At 45.0% G+C, this 17,500-nt stretch overlaps 1 protein-coding gene across 15 annotated transcripts in view; it reads right to left on the bottom strand.

Moving 5' to 3' along the window:
- The window catches only part of Ebf3 (EBF transcription factor 3), a 117,171-nt gene that overhangs the window by 34,051 nt on the left and 65,620 nt on the right, over positions 1–17,500 (bottom strand). For 10 of the 15 annotated variants that reach the window (XM_035442139.1, XM_027409084.2, XM_035442137.1 and 7 more), the window contains exons 7-8: positions 4,796–4,877; positions 1,057–1,201 (exon numbers count right to left, since the gene is read on the bottom strand). In XM_035442139.1, coding sequence (XP_035298030.1) covers positions 1,057–1,201; positions 4,796–4,877 — 227 coding nt within the window. The remainder of the gene's footprint in view (positions 1–1,056; positions 1,202–4,795; positions 4,878–17,500) is intronic. The other 5 variants (XM_027409085.2, XM_027409095.2, XM_027409089.2 and 2 more) reach the window with 1 other exon arrangement.

The following is a 17,500-nucleotide window of genomic DNA, read 5'->3' as shown; positions in this document are numbered from 1 at the left end:
AATTATTATATTTTTGTTCCTATACCTTAGTCATTAATGTAGAAAAACAAATTAGTTTATTTTTGTGGACCACAGCAGATTCATAAATTGTCTTCCACTCTTTACGTAGGCATCATCTTTCATTCAGATAACCCTTCCACGCCCCCTTCCTTTCCCTGCAGCTGTCTCCCTCATGTGTAGCTCTTGAATTCATCACCTCAGGATGGAGGATTTGTCTTAAAACCGTTTAGTTTTATAGGATCTTTTCTCTGAAGGATTTAATCCTGTTGTTTTGTTTGCATGTCACTTAATAAAAACCCTCATGTCGCCTTCCTAGTAACTCATACTGATAAGGGTCCCATGATTACTAACACGTTTGATAGAGGAAGTGGCTCTAAAGCAAGCAGGAAGAAAGAGGTGTCTGAGGGGCTTATGACGAGTGTTCCTTGATTCTGCCTACTTGTCTCACTGCAATTTTCTTAACAAACAATACAAAGTCCATCACTTGGAGGTAGGTGCGTTTTCAAAGATTAATTTTATGCTTCTTTTTTTTTTTTACTTTATTTTTCTGCTCACCCCTTCACCCCCACTCTTTCAATATGTGTGTGCACACAAGCCCACGCATATACAGGAACTCTCACCAAGGATAGAAAATGGTCCAACACCATCACCCACCCACCCACACCCACCACCACCACCACCACCACCACCACCACCACCACCACCACCCGGGCTAGCTGGGCCACGAAGTAGCCAGCCATGGAAGCATGCACAGAGAGTTTCTGGATGGGAGCTTCTAACAAGCCAGATGAAACCAAACAAATGAAAACTGGGAGCAAAAGAAAGCTGAGAAACAAATGCCAGGTGAGATGGACATGAGAACCAAGCAGACAACTCAAGGGAGAGGAGGAACAGGCCCCTCTCCACCTGAGGAAAGCTAGTCCTGCCCCGTGGGGCTGGGGTGATCTGGTCGCTTGGTGAGAGCAACTCCATGTGAAGTAACATAAAGGATGATACAAAGGAAAAAGAAGCATTGCAAATTTAAAAAAAAAAAAAATACATGTAGCATGTGCCTACCATTTTCCAGATAAGAAGGGGCCGTACCTTCTGACGGGTCTAGGCGGCGGGCCCGCCTCCCGTGTTTGGAATTGTTGTGCACAAACATGTTGTCAGACACGGCCAGCACGTGGCCGTCCACGTTGACTGTTGTCGATACAACGACCTGTGAAGACGAAGTGGATTTGAAAATGGAGTTGGCACAGGAAAGCACAGGCGGGAGCCGTGCAAGCGAGATAAAAGCCAGCTCGGAGGCTGCACTGAGGAGAGGCTCCACTCGTTCTGGAAACTCTCCACTAACTGAACTGCATTCACAGCTTTTTTTTTTTTTTTTTTTTTTTTTTTTTTTTTTTTTTGGCTAATGGGGGTGGGTTGTTTTGTTTTGTTTTGACTCAAGATTGCTTCTTTAAAAAAAAAAAAAAAAAAAACCTGCTCCACTAATTAGGGTTTAATCTCTTATTATGCTAACAAGTGGATTCAATTCAGAGAAATATTCTCCTAGCCATTAGCTTCCGAAATACCCCTCTAGCCACTCATTTGAAAGCCTCTGTTTTGATTGATCTGCTCACATATTGATTAGATAGTTTATCTAATTTAAATTAGTTCATTGGAGACTAGCCTGTCTTGAAGACCTAAGGGGGGGGGGAGATTCAGTTGTCCCCCCAAAAAAGCTTCATAAAATCAGGGTTCTCTCTGAAACCCCAGCTATCCCCATTCTATCACCAGATGATCCCTGGATCAACTGTACAATTATGTTTAATTTCTGAGAATGAAGTTCTTTGCACCTGAAAAAGAAACAAATTGAATTTGAATTGTGGAAGTGTTTTTCAACCCAGGAAAAGGACCTTTCTCAAGTTCATATGGAAGGGTGGCAAGGGCCCAAGAGAGGCTAAGAGCATGTCCAAGGGGAGAGAAGGCAGAGCAGACTTCTTGGCTGCCTCATGGGAGGAAAAAAATAAAGCCACCATATACAGGGAGACCACCTTGCTGATGCCAACTGTCCTCTTCCCAGTGAGCTCACAGGAAGCACCTCAGAAATGGCACCCTTCAGCAGACCCAGGCAACAGCACAGGGTAGCCTGGCTGTTACATTTCTAACACAGCTGGGTCAGTATGGCACACTGCTTTCCAGGGGACCTGGAAAAGCAAAGGGCTCAGCCTTGGTATAATGTGGGACTTGAGTCTGGATTTGACAAAAGGGATGCCTGGCTTAAGCACTCCTAGAGCCCTACCTGGCCAGGTCCTGGGGCCAGCTCCTCCTGAGAACACTGAGCAGGAGAGAGGGGAGTGAAGTCTGCCAGATAAATTGAAGATGACAGGCCAACTAATGCTACCAAGGCTACAGCAAGCAAGTAACTAGTACTTTAGTACTAACTAGTAGTAAGTCTCCTCCAATACAAAAATACATCACACCAAATATGTTTATGACAGGGAAAACTGAAGTGAGGGACCCAGGGCATTGGGAACTCTTAAAAACTACTACAGTGATCTTTTATAAACCCAAAATGGCACCAAGAGAAAGCCTATTAATAAAATAAATAAAACAACTTGACTTTTAACTGGTGAAAGACAAATAAATAGTATTTTTGCTAGACACAGTGATACATGCCTATAATCCTAGCACTTAGAAGGCTAAAAGCAGGAAAATAGTAAATTCAGGGCCAGCCTGGGCTCCACAGCTAGACTCTGTGTCAAAGAAACACATACAAACAAGTAAACAAAAAAAGTATTTTAGGTGTAAAAAAGAGCAAAGCTATAAGCATATATAAAAATATGTGTGTAAAGAACTGACTTTTAAAACCTCAAGCCCCATAAGATCATGCATGGTGCAGGGGCATGATATGATACACACCCTCAGCTACAGGGGGCAGTGTTCTTGAATTCCTTCCCTCTTTATGTCTGCCAGGATAACAAGGCTTCAGTAACATCAGACTGTCTGAACTGAGAATACAGTCAGTTACAGCCATGGTAGCCACTCTAGTTTCAGGTTTAAGCACCCTCTGTTCTGAATAGCTGGCATTTCCTTGGGTGCCCCTGGTGCCACTATGGTGTCACCTGTGGTCTAGCAATCTCTGCCCGAGCTCCTGTTTGCTAAGATCTTCCCAGCCTCCACCTGTATACCTTGCCCTGAGCATTAAAAGAACTTCCCGGAACACATGGCCTGAGAATGGTACAAAGACCTGACCAGTATCGAGGCTTGACTTGACCAGGATATACTAAAAAGACATAGGGAAAGGTAAAAAATAAAATTGTTTAAAGACACTGTGCTCTGTCATCTATACAAAAACCAGTCACAAGGGGAAAGGGAGAAAACAGATACTGTGTTGCAGGTATGGGCCAGCCCTGCAATACACCCATAGGAAGACACAGAAAGGGTGGCACCATTGCAAGCATCAAGTATGCCATGCTATGCAGAAGTCCAGGTAAACCTTCTGAGAGGCAGGGAGACTAACGTTACGAGAGTCACTAACTATGGTGATCTCACCTGGTGACATCAACTGTGATGAATGCCATTCTCCATCACTGATGAGACAAACAGGACCCTACTACTCCGTCTCATGTGACCTCCTCTGCCTAGATGGACCGATTTTGTCCATGCCTGTGGTCTCTTAAGTATTTAAAAAAAATGGAAGCTGGCCCAGTACTTTACAAGAGATACAATTCCCTGCCATGAAAGCCAGTATGGGTGAACAGGGACCTGCTTCCCTGAAGAGCCATAAAGGCAAAAGATGGACATCGCATACTTCCCTGAAGAACATGTAGAACCCTACAAACGCTGTGAGCTACATGACCAACAAAGGTGGCATCCCAAGTAAGAGTCTCTCAGTAATGTAGCTAATCTAGGATTCATTTCCATTCGGTGCTTGGGTCTTCTAATTTTACAATGAAAATCAGCAAGACAGTCTATCTCATACATAGAGTGTCCATGACCCCAACTGAGCCTTCTGATCATCCATAGGGATGAGAAAACTATGGATTCTGTCAGAACTTGAAGTCAACAAGCAATCTTCTCCCTTTCAGACCAAATCCTCATTGCAAATGGGCATGTGCAAGCCTAGATCCAGAACAGGCTAGTTGTAGCTGGACTCTGAATGGACCTTGGAGGGTGGGGGAATTTGTGGAGGCCTATGCTAAGCAGGGGCAGGCCCTTTATGAGGAGGCTCCAGACTCCAAGATACTAGAGAGTTTGTATTACGGTTCTTTTCCCTCTTGCCATCCCCATACACAGCGACAATAAATCAGCTGGCCATTTGATCCCTAAAACTGTGCATCTTCAGCCTGGCCAAGCTTTCAGAGCTGATGTAAGGCTGTGGGAAACATGATCATCTTGTCTTCTCTGTCCCTGCACAGATTCATGTATCTGGCATACTGAAAAGACTTGATCATTTAAAAAGCATTTTATTTGTCTATTCCTAAATTATTTATTTAATCTTATGTGTATATGTATGTGCCTGAGTGCAGTAGACAGACCACATGAATGAAGATGCCCTTGGAGGGCAGAAGAGGTGACAGATCCCACGGAACTGGAGTTAGAGATGGTTGTGAGCGTCTGTGTAGATACTGAAAACTGAACCAAAGCACAGTGAGCATTCTCAACCACGGAGCCATCTCTCCAGCCCCTCATTTGCCTATTTCTATCAAACAAATCAAGCTAGTGCATTGCTAGCCTTGAGGAACTAACAAGCTATCTGAAGAGTCGAGGACTCTGACAATTTGGCAGAGCGAGCAGGTTGCAGCAGCACCTTGAAGGGATTGCATACCTGGAATCTCCGCATGTCCCGGGGGTTGCCTGCATTCTTCAAGCAGTTCTGATTGCACTTGAGGAAGAACTTTAGAAAGAATCTACAAAAACACAAAGAATTAGGGTTAGCCCAAAAAAGACAAAAAAAAAAAAAAAAGACTTGCACACAAATAACAGAAGAGACCCCACAACCTGCTGGCTGCCATGTAGGGGGCAATGCTGAGTACAGCTGTGGGACTGGAAGATAGAGGCTCCTGGTCTCCGTTCTGAGTGGCAATTTGCACAGCTGTCTGACACCACAGATTCCCAAGATTTATAATAACTGTGTCTTTCCAAAGGATCTCATCTTGCAATGATTCCTGAATTAACTATTAGCCTTTAGAGAGACGCCCACCCCAGACAGGGACACTGGCATTGGCCAGTTAAGATGCAGAATGCCTAGTAAAATTTGAATTTTGGATAAGCAACAATTTTTTTTAGCACATGGGTGTCTTAAGGTAAATCTATGTAAAAATATCAAAGTTGAAATTCTATTGAATGTACTACATTTATCTGGAAACCCCAGTTTCCAGTGTTTATCTAGCTAAAGCAAATACATTATCAAAAACCAAGTTTTTAAAGTTACAGTGAAGGCGTGGGAGCACTCAGAATGCATTATATACAAGTATAAAATTGTCAAAGAATACATTTAATTAAATAAAAATAAAAACAGCTACAATAGCCTTAACCCTCCACAAAGGAACGGGGTATAGGGCTACCATGATTTCTGTGGACAGTTTCTATGCATTTTTAAGAGACTAGCTGGTGGGTTTTGGTGTTTTCACGAAAAGTCTTGCTCAGAAAGAATATAGGAGCAACAGGCCCCAGCCCTGGTAGGAGTGAAGAGGCCTAACAAGGAGGTCAGCTTCACCTCCCATCAACCTGGTCTTGTATGCAGCAGAAAGACTCAGGAGTTCTGAAGTGTGTTGAGAGTCTTCCCCATTCCTGCACAAACAAACGCTTTGTCTTAGTATGAACAGGTGGACACCAGGCAGCCTGGATGTGGGACACCCACTCATGGATCTTGTCCCTGCACTATCTCCGTCTCTACTTGCAAGGCCACATCCGGTGAGTAGAAGGTGGATTCCCTGCTAGCAATTCACCATTGGGGCTAAGAGCCTGTGCAGCAAGGTTACCGTAAAACAGCTACTCTGTTTTCTCCCCAAATGTCACCTGTCTTATTTGGAAGTGATTGATGTTTTATGGTACTTCATAAAATTTCCTTGAATTCGGCCTTTCATGTTTGGGTTCTTCGTTAGCTACTACAATATGAGAAAACAAAAGACTCCTCGGAGTAAGACTTGCCTTCCCCACACATCCTGGAAGACCCAAGGAGGGCAGAAGAGAATCCCTTTGATGAGGCTAAGAATGGTGGCCATTCAATTAAATTTTCTTACATACCATGAGTCCTTGCTACTTTAGGCCAGAATTTACATCTTTTATTAACTCACCTCACCTATACACTTAGCTCACAATGCCTCTTAACACCATCTGCCATCAGCTAGAGCAAGTCACTTGATATTCCACCCACCAATTTTTCCTAACAACCACTGTGCAATTAAACTCCACACGTTCTGCAGCGAGGTAAATTAGGCGCACCTGCGGCCACACTGCATTTGAACTGCATCAGAAAGGGCCTAACAAGGTGAGGGCGCCACAAAGTTATCGTCCTGTCAGGCAATTAGGTTTTCACTTCAGGGACAGCCACACGGTGCAATTATGCCCCACATTACCACCCGGCTAATCTTCTGAACAGGCGCCGGCGAGAAGCTGCTCATCCGCAAAGGTACCTACGAGGAGCTGGTGTTGGGGCCTTTACTTTTTTTTTTTTTTTTTTTTTTTGGAAAATGAAAGATTTCTCCCCCTCCTGAGGAGGTTGTTCTACATTCCTTGAAGTCTGTTTAGCCAGCTTGGCCTTTTTACCTCAAAGATAGCAGAGTGGGTTTTAAAGATATACAAAGCGGCTCTGGGTATCCTGGGGTTTTAACTATCATCAGTTTAGAAACTAGAAGAGCAAAACTGGGTGCTGGATGCCACATGCACACTGAGCAGCTGGGAGCAGAAGTGGGCACAGACATCATGTACACATGTTCATGCGTGTTCGCTCTCTAGCATGTGGCAATCACAGCTCTTCTTACAGGCAGAGTGTGTCACAACAGTGGTTGTGGGCAAGTGAGAAAGATCTACTGGGAACAACCCCTATGTGGAACAGGGTCGTTTCCAAGCTCCCAGGCTCCAATGACACAAGGTACACTACAAGCCAGTACCACCTTGCCAGGCCGGAGGGAAACCTCTGCACACAAGCAGTGCTTATTTTACCCCTGGTTTTGCTTCTCTTTAATTCTAGGATGCAATTAAGGATTCATAGGTGGGAAATGCAGCCCAGTCAAGGCGAGCATGCTGACACTGTGCACTGTTGCGTGGGAGTGGACGCGCTCCATGAGGTGTGCTGTTGCAATGTTTGGGAAAGAGGTAAGAAGACTGAATGCCCACGCATGGAGTCCAATGGTAATTCCCACATCCTTTACTCAATTACCCTTTAATTGGCTGTTTCCTAAGAAATATCTGACAACCACTTTACATATCTCACTTCCAGAGTCTAGTACACAAAGGATTTAATACTCCTGTTATGAGAGGAAAAATCCTTCCTATGTCAGAAAATCTTTGGCTTTAGCACCAATAAACTCTTTATTATTGCTAAATGTGGATTTGCTGCTCAATCGCAAAGAGGCGATAAAAATTCTAACCTGTCATTAGTACATTATGCTTAATTGTGTACAGTGTGTTTCCCTGGCATCTGCTGGCCCAACGTCAAAATGACCGTTATGTGCACTAATTCCCTGACCCCATCTTTATTTCCCTAAAGACTCATCATCTTTCACAGTAGGTACCAGAGTAAATCAAGCTTGAAATATAGGCTTTATTTACTTGTTTCTTACAGGCGGAGGGGATGACAGTGGCTAAAGACAAACTGCTCCACACCACACTATCCCCAAGAATATTCTGCTTGGAAACATCATGAAAAATTCCAGAAAGTTCTCAGGCAGAAAGTAAGATGCCATACTGTGGAAATAGGCTTTCCTCAGTGTTGCCCGGATTAGAACAGACGGCATGATGCTATTCTCCCTTTATTCTTGGGAGGGCTGGTTCACTCTTCTAATGTCTGAGATCCCTGTGATGACAGGCTGGGAACATGAGGACACAGCAAAGCCTTTGCCTGGAAAGACACTAGGCCTAGCCCAATAGCTTGAGTTTAAGTTGGAAATCCCCTCCTGATGGGACACTCATCCTCCTGCTGTGGAAGGGTTTGGCCATGGCACCCAATGAGGAGAGCTCAGTGTGATGGTGCTGTATCAGAGACCCAACAAACAACTCCAATGTTAGCATGAGTACAGGACCCACAGGGGAATGAAGCTGCTTCAGGAGAAGCTTGAACAAGTAACGGGACCTACCATCTCCAACATGGGTATCCCAGGATAAGGGGTGAACAGAGCCCCCGCCACAGTAACTAATCTCAAAGTCGGCTCCATCTCTGTGTGTTTAAGCTATGAATTAGTTCATTTATATTTACTTTTATGAAGCTGATTAACTGAAGCTTCTCTATCTGATGAAAATCATTTTAATTGTAGTGTTAGGCTCCTGTGTAATATCCATTACATTATGAACTGTTTAAATTCTACATGGGTATTGTGTAAATTGGCCCTTTGTGAGCTAGCAGGCAATTAGGACCAAACAGCTCTCCTTTAAACGGCTACAGAACTTTGTGGTGGTGTTCAGGACAATCAGAGACAAAGGAGGCTGTTTAATTGTAATTTAATGGAATATCAAGGAGTCCGTGGCATTAGACGCTGGCAACAGAGAGCAGGAGAGAAAAATTAACTGCAATTATGTTTGATTAAAGCTATCCTTCTCAATAATCAGCAGTCCTGACAGGCCATGGGGCTCTAGTGGGCTCCAGGATGGCAAAAGGTGTTGAGCAATATTAGGGCCAATAAAGGGGATATTAGCATAGCTAATTACAGCCCTGCAAAACCTGTAAAGGGGGCCTCTGTGTATTGTAATGTGGGAAATAATTGGCCAAGGCCGTTATCAATTACATAAGGAATGAATTTGGTTTGTCAGAGAAAAGCTGATGAGATGCCTCTCATCTGACACCAGCCCTTCCTTCATGTTTCCAGGCAGCTCTGAACTCACCCACGTCCATCAAGAGCCCAGCTACCAGTGGCCAAGTCACTGATAAAATCGGCCTGCCAGCAAGAGTTAGGTAATTAATACCACTCACCTCCCTCCTCCCCCCAATCCTCGACACTGACGTTCTTACCCAACTGAAGCCACTAATCATGCAGTAATGATTTCTTTCCCTCTGGTCAAAGGAAAAAATAGTTCAGCTCCATAGAAATGTGGCGGCCTTTGAGGGTGTACTCTGGTGACTGAGGGGGACAAGGGAACTTGGAAGAGGTCGCACTGTGAGCTCCTTCAAGCACCTTTAAGCACACGTGACTATGGTTCATTTGAAGGTTTCAGGTCCTCTGAAGCCCTGCAGTCCTCTATGGGGACTTTTATTTAGTTAGTTTTGGGGTTGTCAAGGAATAGACTGTTCCAGAGGAGTTTGAAAATGTGAGTGAGCAACAGAGCGCTGGATGGCCTCAGCCCAAACATCCCTGTGAAAGACACGTGGTCAAGCTAAGCAGTCCAAAGCACTCTGGCCTCTCAAAGGTTAAGTAGCCAAACTCAGAGAAAAAAGCTATGGCTTCTCAGGATCCCTCCCCTACCTGGTTCCAGCCTGTCGCTAGAGGCACAACCTTCTAGCCCATAGCCATGTGCAGCCTAGGAAACTAAAGGCCAGAAGGAAAAATATGGGGTGCTCTTTTATGGGGTGGAGTGGCTCACTCTTAGCTCTGAGTCTGAGCCTTTAATGAGGGTGATGATGGGTAGGGCCCCAGTCTATCACCCAAAATCCCAAAGCATCCCTGTATAGGTTAGGCTGTAATGACACTGTGTGGGCTTCAGGGAGGGGTACACCCAGCCATTGCAGATAGGTCCCCACAACTTTAGTTACTACCCTTTTAATACATAACAGCCTGAGTGAGAATAAACGGGTAGTGCTGACAACCCCACCAGAAAACACAGCTTCAGAGGAGACAGACATTGTGGTGCCAGGTGCTGGGGTGGGGAGGATGAGGAGCAACTGCTTCCGGGTTACAAAGTTTAGTCTTGGAGTGAAGAAAGCTTTCTAAGCTAGAGAGGGGTACTGGCCCTGAAACCTCATGAGTGTGCCAAGCGCTACTGAACTGTTCACTTCCCAAATGGTTAATGCTGTACTCTGTCAATTTCACTTCACAAGTCCCGGCCCCAAAGGAGAACCAGCATGAGAGGGGCGGTACTAGGGCCTCTTAGTTGTAGGCGGCTGTGACCCTTACCTGCTATTGAAATGAAATAGTTAAGAGTCAAATGAAAAGATAGAGCCTTTAAGAGACTTTCCCCTGACTGATCAGAGAGTAGCCAAGTGATCCTTGAGGTTCCTGCTAATTGCTGGCAAGTCCCTGAAAGCAGTGGTCGCAGCTGTGGTGTGTGCACGCTGGGCCATCAGTCGCTGGAGTATTGACTAGTGAGCAATTCTAGCCGATCGGGTCCAGGCGCTTCAGAGACAATGTGCCTCCTTCACAAAACCTGTAATGAGCAGTTCCTATACACGACTACATTCTGCTGACATCAGATCTGTGCACTGAGATAGTACACAGGTCAATACGTATCGGATTTCCAAAATGCGAGGGTCTTAATGTCAGGCCTCTTTTTTTCCCTCTCACTCCTGCCATTAGCGATGACTGGGCTCATGTTCTTTAATGCCATACGGGAGGAAAATTCTGCTCCATTAGTCTGATTTATTCTTCAAATATGCCATGACAAATTGCCTTAACACCAGACTTATTAAATTCTTGTACATTTCAAGTTATGGGTCTCATAGACCTGTAGTGGCTCTGTGACGTCATCAGGAAGAGGCCAGAGGGTGATGGCACTGAGTTTTATGGCACTGACATATATGCTTTGTTGGGGGACACCCTCCCCTAGTTTCCAGGCAAGAGGTAGAGGTGGCCTGACCGCCCGCCAGGGAGGACCTGGTGTCCACAGGATTTGTTCCCCCATCCCCCAGCAAGCACGGTCCTCTATGTAAATGCAGATAGAAGAGGATTGGGGAATATCCATGGCTTGACTTGCAGTTCAACAATTACTGGCCTTTGTCTGGGGATTCTGGCTCTGGTGTAGCAGAGCCCGTCTCTGGTGGACTCAAGCTATTTTACTTCCCTTCGCTGTAGTAACCACACCGCATTAACAATATTTGTACTACAATCGCCAAGGGACCCACTTCCCAGATTCTATCACTTCTTTATCTCCTGACAAATACCTCACTATCGAACATTATTAGGTTTAGAAAATTAACCCTTCGCGCTCTACAGCCAGACCAGGCCCCACCGTCCCTCCAAAGAGCCTTATCGCGAAATTTCTGCTATAATGGTTTTTCTGTTCATCACAATTTCAACCGCAGCTGTCAAGAGGCACTTACAGATACTGTGATCTTGTACTTTTGTGATGATTCTCATTAAAATGATGCCAAAGAGATCTGATGGGATTTAATGGTTTTGCAGGCCAGCTCGATACCCACTTCTACGGCAGACCTGCACCACGTGCTCAGTGCAGGGGAATCTGTAAGACTTGCATTAAACTTTTCCGGGTGGTTTTAATGTGTTCAGATAAGTACAACCCAGGCAACACTCTGAAAGCGAACGTACCCAGACTTGCAGGCTTCATCCGTGCCCTCCTCTGGCTGGCTGTCGACATTCTAGTTAGTGTTTTCTCTAACAGTCCCTGATATTTTGTGATAGTTTTGATAAGGTTATCTGTTTAAAAGAAGTCAACTGCAGAACACAAAAGAAATGTGAAGTGCAGTGTATTTACAGAGGGGGCTCTTGTTTCAAGTACCTATCTCCCATTCCCCCTTTACCTATTTCTCTATTTCTAATGGGCAAAGCGCATTGACATTATTTCCCCAGCAGATCACTAGCCCTGTCAATCAGTCTGTATTTTGTCTTGCGCTGTGGGCTCATTAAAACAGCTTCTTCTCTCCCTCTGGACACTGCTCTATTTGCCAGCTCTGATCACGAAGCTCCTTATTTAAGAAAAATGCCAGCATCACTTGGCTCACATCAGATACACCCCTGACTTGTTGCCAGCTCCAGGGGAGACTTTTGCAGGTTGAACAGAGATTAGGCGGCCCTGCTTGGGGCTGCAGGCCTCTCTCTACCATCCATGGGTGTGTTTAGGAAATCTCAAATCAAGGCCACCCTTGTCTGGACATCCTGATTCCCACTTCCCTACAAAGCTGGTATGAGGCTGGGTTTGTGTTTGTTGTTGTTTGTTTTTATTTTTTTCCCCTCGCCTTCAAGTGGAAAAGATCTTTTTCATCTTTTCCTGCTTGATGTACATTTATTTCCTTCCATCCACATCAGCTTGCTTAATTAAGAACTATCCTCTTTGTAGGCTGAATTATTAATAAAAAAAATCACATTTTAAATCAAGCCTGTGCATGCACAGAAGATGTCAGTGTCGAACCTGCCTATGCTGGCTCTCTAGCCTTTTAGGTCCTGATTAAAAACTTATTAAAACATTATAAATGATTAATGGGAGCACAGCTCTGAGTGGCAATTATTAGTTTTAATGCAGGTAATGCAGCTTAATGAGGGGCACATGTGCGCAAAGCCTTAACTTCATTACTCCTGCGTGTCAACATATACAAGAGAGATGTGTGTACAGGGCATCCATTACTTGGAACAGCACTGAGCCTGCTCCCTTCACCTCCCTTTGTTGATGAGCCAGGAGCCATAAATTAATTCCATTCTGGGGCTCAGGAAGGACCAAGGTGTTAAAATCATGATAAACCCCGCTCGCCTCCCCATGATACCATGCAGCTCCTGGTTGGAATCTCACATATTATCTCTTAAGCAGTCGTGCAGTATGTGGGAATGTTTCATTGGAATCTTTGCAGGTTGTCATTGTCTGCTCAGAAGTGAGATCCAAGGATACCCCAAGCTGATGGGGTTGTAGAGGAGATAAGCTACAACATCTAGCAGTGTCAGATCCCTGGTCGTATGGTTTCCCTAAATCTTCATGCATGATCCTGATATTCTTCCCAACACTTCCTCTCCTGCAGGGTGGGTTTCAGGGGATGCAATCAGACACAGATAGGCAAAGGAACCCCAAGAGTGGATTGCAGACACAGGAGGAGACACCAGGCAAGACCTGGCTGCAATGTGGACTGGCAGAGTAAGTCAAGCTTGGGAAGAGGTGGATGGTGAACAGATGAACTTGGGGTGCTGACAAAGAAGCTCATACAAGTCTCCAGCCCCATAGGGACCCTCTATCCTGGGCTTGCCTCTGCCCACAGCTGGGAAACAGACCACTGGGCCCAACTTCACACATCACCTTTTATTTTCTGTTTTTTTGACAAGCAGCTTGATCCAGGCTGATCTCCACTATCTGTTTGAAGAGTCTTCAGGACTATTTGCATCATTTTATCGCTAATGTATAATATATGGCTCTAAAGTGAGCCCGGGCGCTGTCTTGTTACTGAGCATAAAAAAGTAAGGGCAATAAAGACACATTAGTTCTCTGGAGCACAGCGGCTATAATGCAAGCAAGAAGGTTGCTGCTTAGAGTTAAGAGGAGGCCTTTCTGCCTGACTAAGACAATGGAGGAGTAAAGAAAATGTCAAATCAAGAAAAGCTGGATTTAGAGATGAGGCAGCCCGGAATGACGTTGGGGCCATATTTTGTGAAACTATAATGCAGTTGGCAGCAAAGACCCGTGTTTCTGATTCATCCAGGGCCGCATGGCAAAGCTTTGTCAGTCTGAGCAAGGTATAAATAATTCAGGGTGAGAGATGGCAATTACAGGGCCCTGCACAACCAAAATGAATATTTTATGAGGACTAAAACTGCTCTGGAATGAATCATACACATGGAGTCACACATGGCGAGTGGGCTCATACACGCCAGCCCTAAGGAGAGAGAAGCCCAGGCCTTATCTCCTTTCAGAGTGTTGACTATAAACCTGGAGAATGGTAATAAGCAAACACGAAACAGGCTAGCCCAGCGGCAAGCCCACTCCTTGCTCGGGATAGGTACTCAGTCCCCAAGACACATGGCAGGGAGGCAGTGGCCCAACACATAATGTAGACACTCTTGTGTTACATTCCATAAGTTTGGCTTAAAGGGATTTTTTTGAATCAGCACCGAGAATCCATCGTTGTTTCAACTACTCAAACTACTGGCAGGTGTAGACTGGGACCTCCCCTTCTACAGAACTGATCTGAGCTCAAAGGCAGGGAGGAAGTCCAGTGTTATCCCCCAGTGGGTATCTCCAGAAGCTCAGGAAATGATAAGTACAAACACCACAAGCCTTCAGCATGGTTCTCATCTTCCTCTCCACCAGAACCACGTGCTCTGGCTCCACCTGTGTGTTCAAGACATGAACCTTACGTGATCAGGGTCCATTGACTAAGGAGCCAAGACCATGCCTTCCATATTCTTGTAGCCACATCACAGGCAAAAGTCCCTGCCTACGTTTTGAAAATAGGTATAGTAGTAGCAATGGATAGGGGCAGTTACAGAGACCTGAAAGAATGGTTTCATCTGTTAGGTTCCCTCCAAATGCGCTCTTGGTGAGTTGCTAGAACAAACAACAACATTGTTTGTGGCCGCTGAGGCCCAGGTCCATGTGAATAGCCATTGTGTTTGTCCAGCTACTGATACCTGTGCCTTTGTGGGGAAAGAAGGCCAGGCTGTGACATCAGCCCAGCACAAGTGCCCCTCTGTGCAAGTCCCAGCTCAGGCCCGCCCGCTGCGGTGGGAACCCAACACAAGATCCCTCTGAGAAGGTTTTCTTTAAATCCAAATCTGATGCATTGTTTATGAAAACAAGGCTATTAGGTATATTAATAATTTGATAAATAGGGATTTGCCCTTAATTATTCATGAAGAACATTTGGCAACAGTAAAATTATATGCGCAGAACAGGTTTATAAACCAGCTAATTATAAATTAAGTATGCAAGAGAAAATTGCTAACCTTGAAATTAAAATATTTTATGATTCTGCAATTACAAAAAAAAAAAAAAAGGTAGAGAATTATCAAAACCCCAGTGTGAGCAAAGAATACCGTAGATCTGTAGGGATGGCGGCATGCAGGCCAGAGGAGTGACAGAAGAGGTGGACGGGAAAGGCCCCGCCTCCCCCAGCAGCCCCTAGAGAGGAGGTTTGCTCTTCCCAGGGCAACTTTCCAAGAGGATAGAATCTGAAAGGACATCAGTACCCTCCACAAAGTCCCTATCTGGCTCCTTGCAAGGACAGGGCACACCTCTGCTCGCTGTCAAACCCCTGGCCCCTGAACACAGAGACATCTTCTCTGTTCACATGGCTGTGCTGTGACCCACAATGAAGCATGCTGGCTCCCCCACTTCACTGTTGGCATGCTGGCATGAGGTCCACAGTGGATGTGGGGTTCAAAGGACCAGACTGGAGCTGATGACACAGAAGTGTTGTCCCACTGATGCCCACTAGAGGGCTCCTCCATTGGGGAGCAGGAGAATACCATTGTAGATGGACACTGGGTCAGGACCCTGCACTGTCTGTAAGTCAGGGAACAGAAACTTCTCCCCAGGAACAGGGCGATCTCACCACTTCTCTCAGCCCTCACTACAGAGCACAGCTGCCTTGTCAGGGGCTCCATCTATCTCCCCTGCAAAGACCTCTGCCATCTCCTCCCCTCCACCCTAGCAGAGAGGGCTAAGTGCCCAGAGACACATGCCCAGCAAGTGGTACTCACATCTTCTTTTTACTCATTTAATGAGTGAAGATGGGTCTGAACTATTCACTTTTTAATGCCTGGCTATCCCCTCCCATAATGTAACAGGACTTCAGGAAAGCAGCCATGATGAACAATTAGAGAATTCACTGTTGGAAGGGTAGAATAGGCCATATTTCTTAACTTCTCCGCCAAACTCGGTGATGCAGAAGGCAGTCCTTACTCAGCTTCCCTGGGCATAGCTCAGTGACTCCTACTGAAATTCAAGGGAAATCCATTGAGGTTCTTTCCCCCTCTATACACACACCTTGGATATGAAGAGTCTTGACTTACCCCAGAGTCAAAGCACTACTAATTGCTCACATAGTGGAGAGAACAATACAAGGAACACTCCCATGCCAGAGTCCCTGACATGGAGACGCAGCTGCAGGTCAGGCAAGCCAGCCAATCAGGGAGGTCTCCAGGAACTCAGATAATGAAATTTTTTCATGTATAAAATCCTTAATCAAAATGCTAGTGGTGTCGTCTTGTAGTACAGGCATTACAACTTAAAATTAATATACAACAGAGCCTTGAACAGGACAAGCCCCCACCCACTGCATGAGATGAAAGCTCCTGTCTGTGATCTGAACCTCCAGATCCCAGCTGGCAAGCCAGCTCTGTTCCCAGCACCCAAATCTCACAACACTTGGATCCCCTAGTCCCAGAGGGACCCCAAACTTTGAGAAGAAACCAACAAAAATCAGATGCCACTGTGAGCCGCACATGCTAAGGATGTGACGTGCTCAACAACCCAGTCACCAGCCACTCTGGAGCATGGCTTTAAGTCACTTCTACCCAATTAGCTTAACTCCATCAGCTACCATCTAAAGAATATTTTTATCATTTGGGATAGACTATTTACCATGTGATAGGATACATTTCTTTCTTTACCTCTGGGATGCCTCCGAGCCCCCCCCCCCCAATGCCAAGCAACTTCCCCTAACAATGTTTAGATTGCTTACAAAGCTTCTCTAAATATTTGTCGTGTATTTAGCATGCCTAAGATTTGCCTGTTATCCCAAAGTCTTTTTGTTGTAAATTGCAATTTTACAACTTCATGCCTGTGATGTATTTTGACAAAGCTCTGCTGACACCCTCTATTGGCCTCCAAAGGCAGAATAGCTGATACTCCACGAGCCACCAGAGGACTCTCAATTTGTTGTGAGGCCGCCGCTACTTTGCCATCCTCAATCTGCATGGAGAAAGATTAAACATTCAATTTGTTACTTGATAGGCCACAAGGTCCGCCACTTACCATACAAATGGAAAACATTACTGTCATCCCTCAACTTGCTTGCCTGAGTATTTTATTATTTGTAATATTTACTTCAGGGAAATTATGATTCATGTCATATTTATCTTCATGAAAAATGAGCATCTAAATGGAAATCACCTTTTGAATGTACCAGGATATAGTGTAATACTAATATGCTTCATGAACTATAAAATTTAGTCACAGTGTATGGATATATTACTGCACGACTTTAATACTCTCCCATCAAGCAAATTTTCTCTGTGTTAAGCTGATACTCGGAGCCCTGATTCCACTTTGGTAATCATTACACCTACATGATGGCACAAGTCACTACTTGTAGATTTATGTCCCCCCTCAGCTCTTTTGCATTAATCTGCCCCTGAATAAGCTATTCGCACTTCCTCCAGTGAATGCAGGAAATTGGAATAAGGTGCAAATTTGTAGGCCTTAAATCTGAACAAGTGCAGACAGATATTTTTCACCTGATACCATTCATTTGTTTCAAGTAAATACAAAAGACGTTTTTTATTCT

The sequence above is a fragment of the Cricetulus griseus genome, chromosome 3 (genome assembly GCF_003668045.3).
Source record: "Cricetulus griseus strain 17A/GY chromosome 3, alternate assembly CriGri-PICRH-1.0, whole genome shotgun sequence".
Lineage (NCBI taxonomy): Eukaryota > Metazoa > Chordata > Mammalia > Rodentia > Cricetidae > Cricetulus > Cricetulus griseus.
This window is presented reverse-complemented; position numbering and strand designations above follow the sequence as displayed.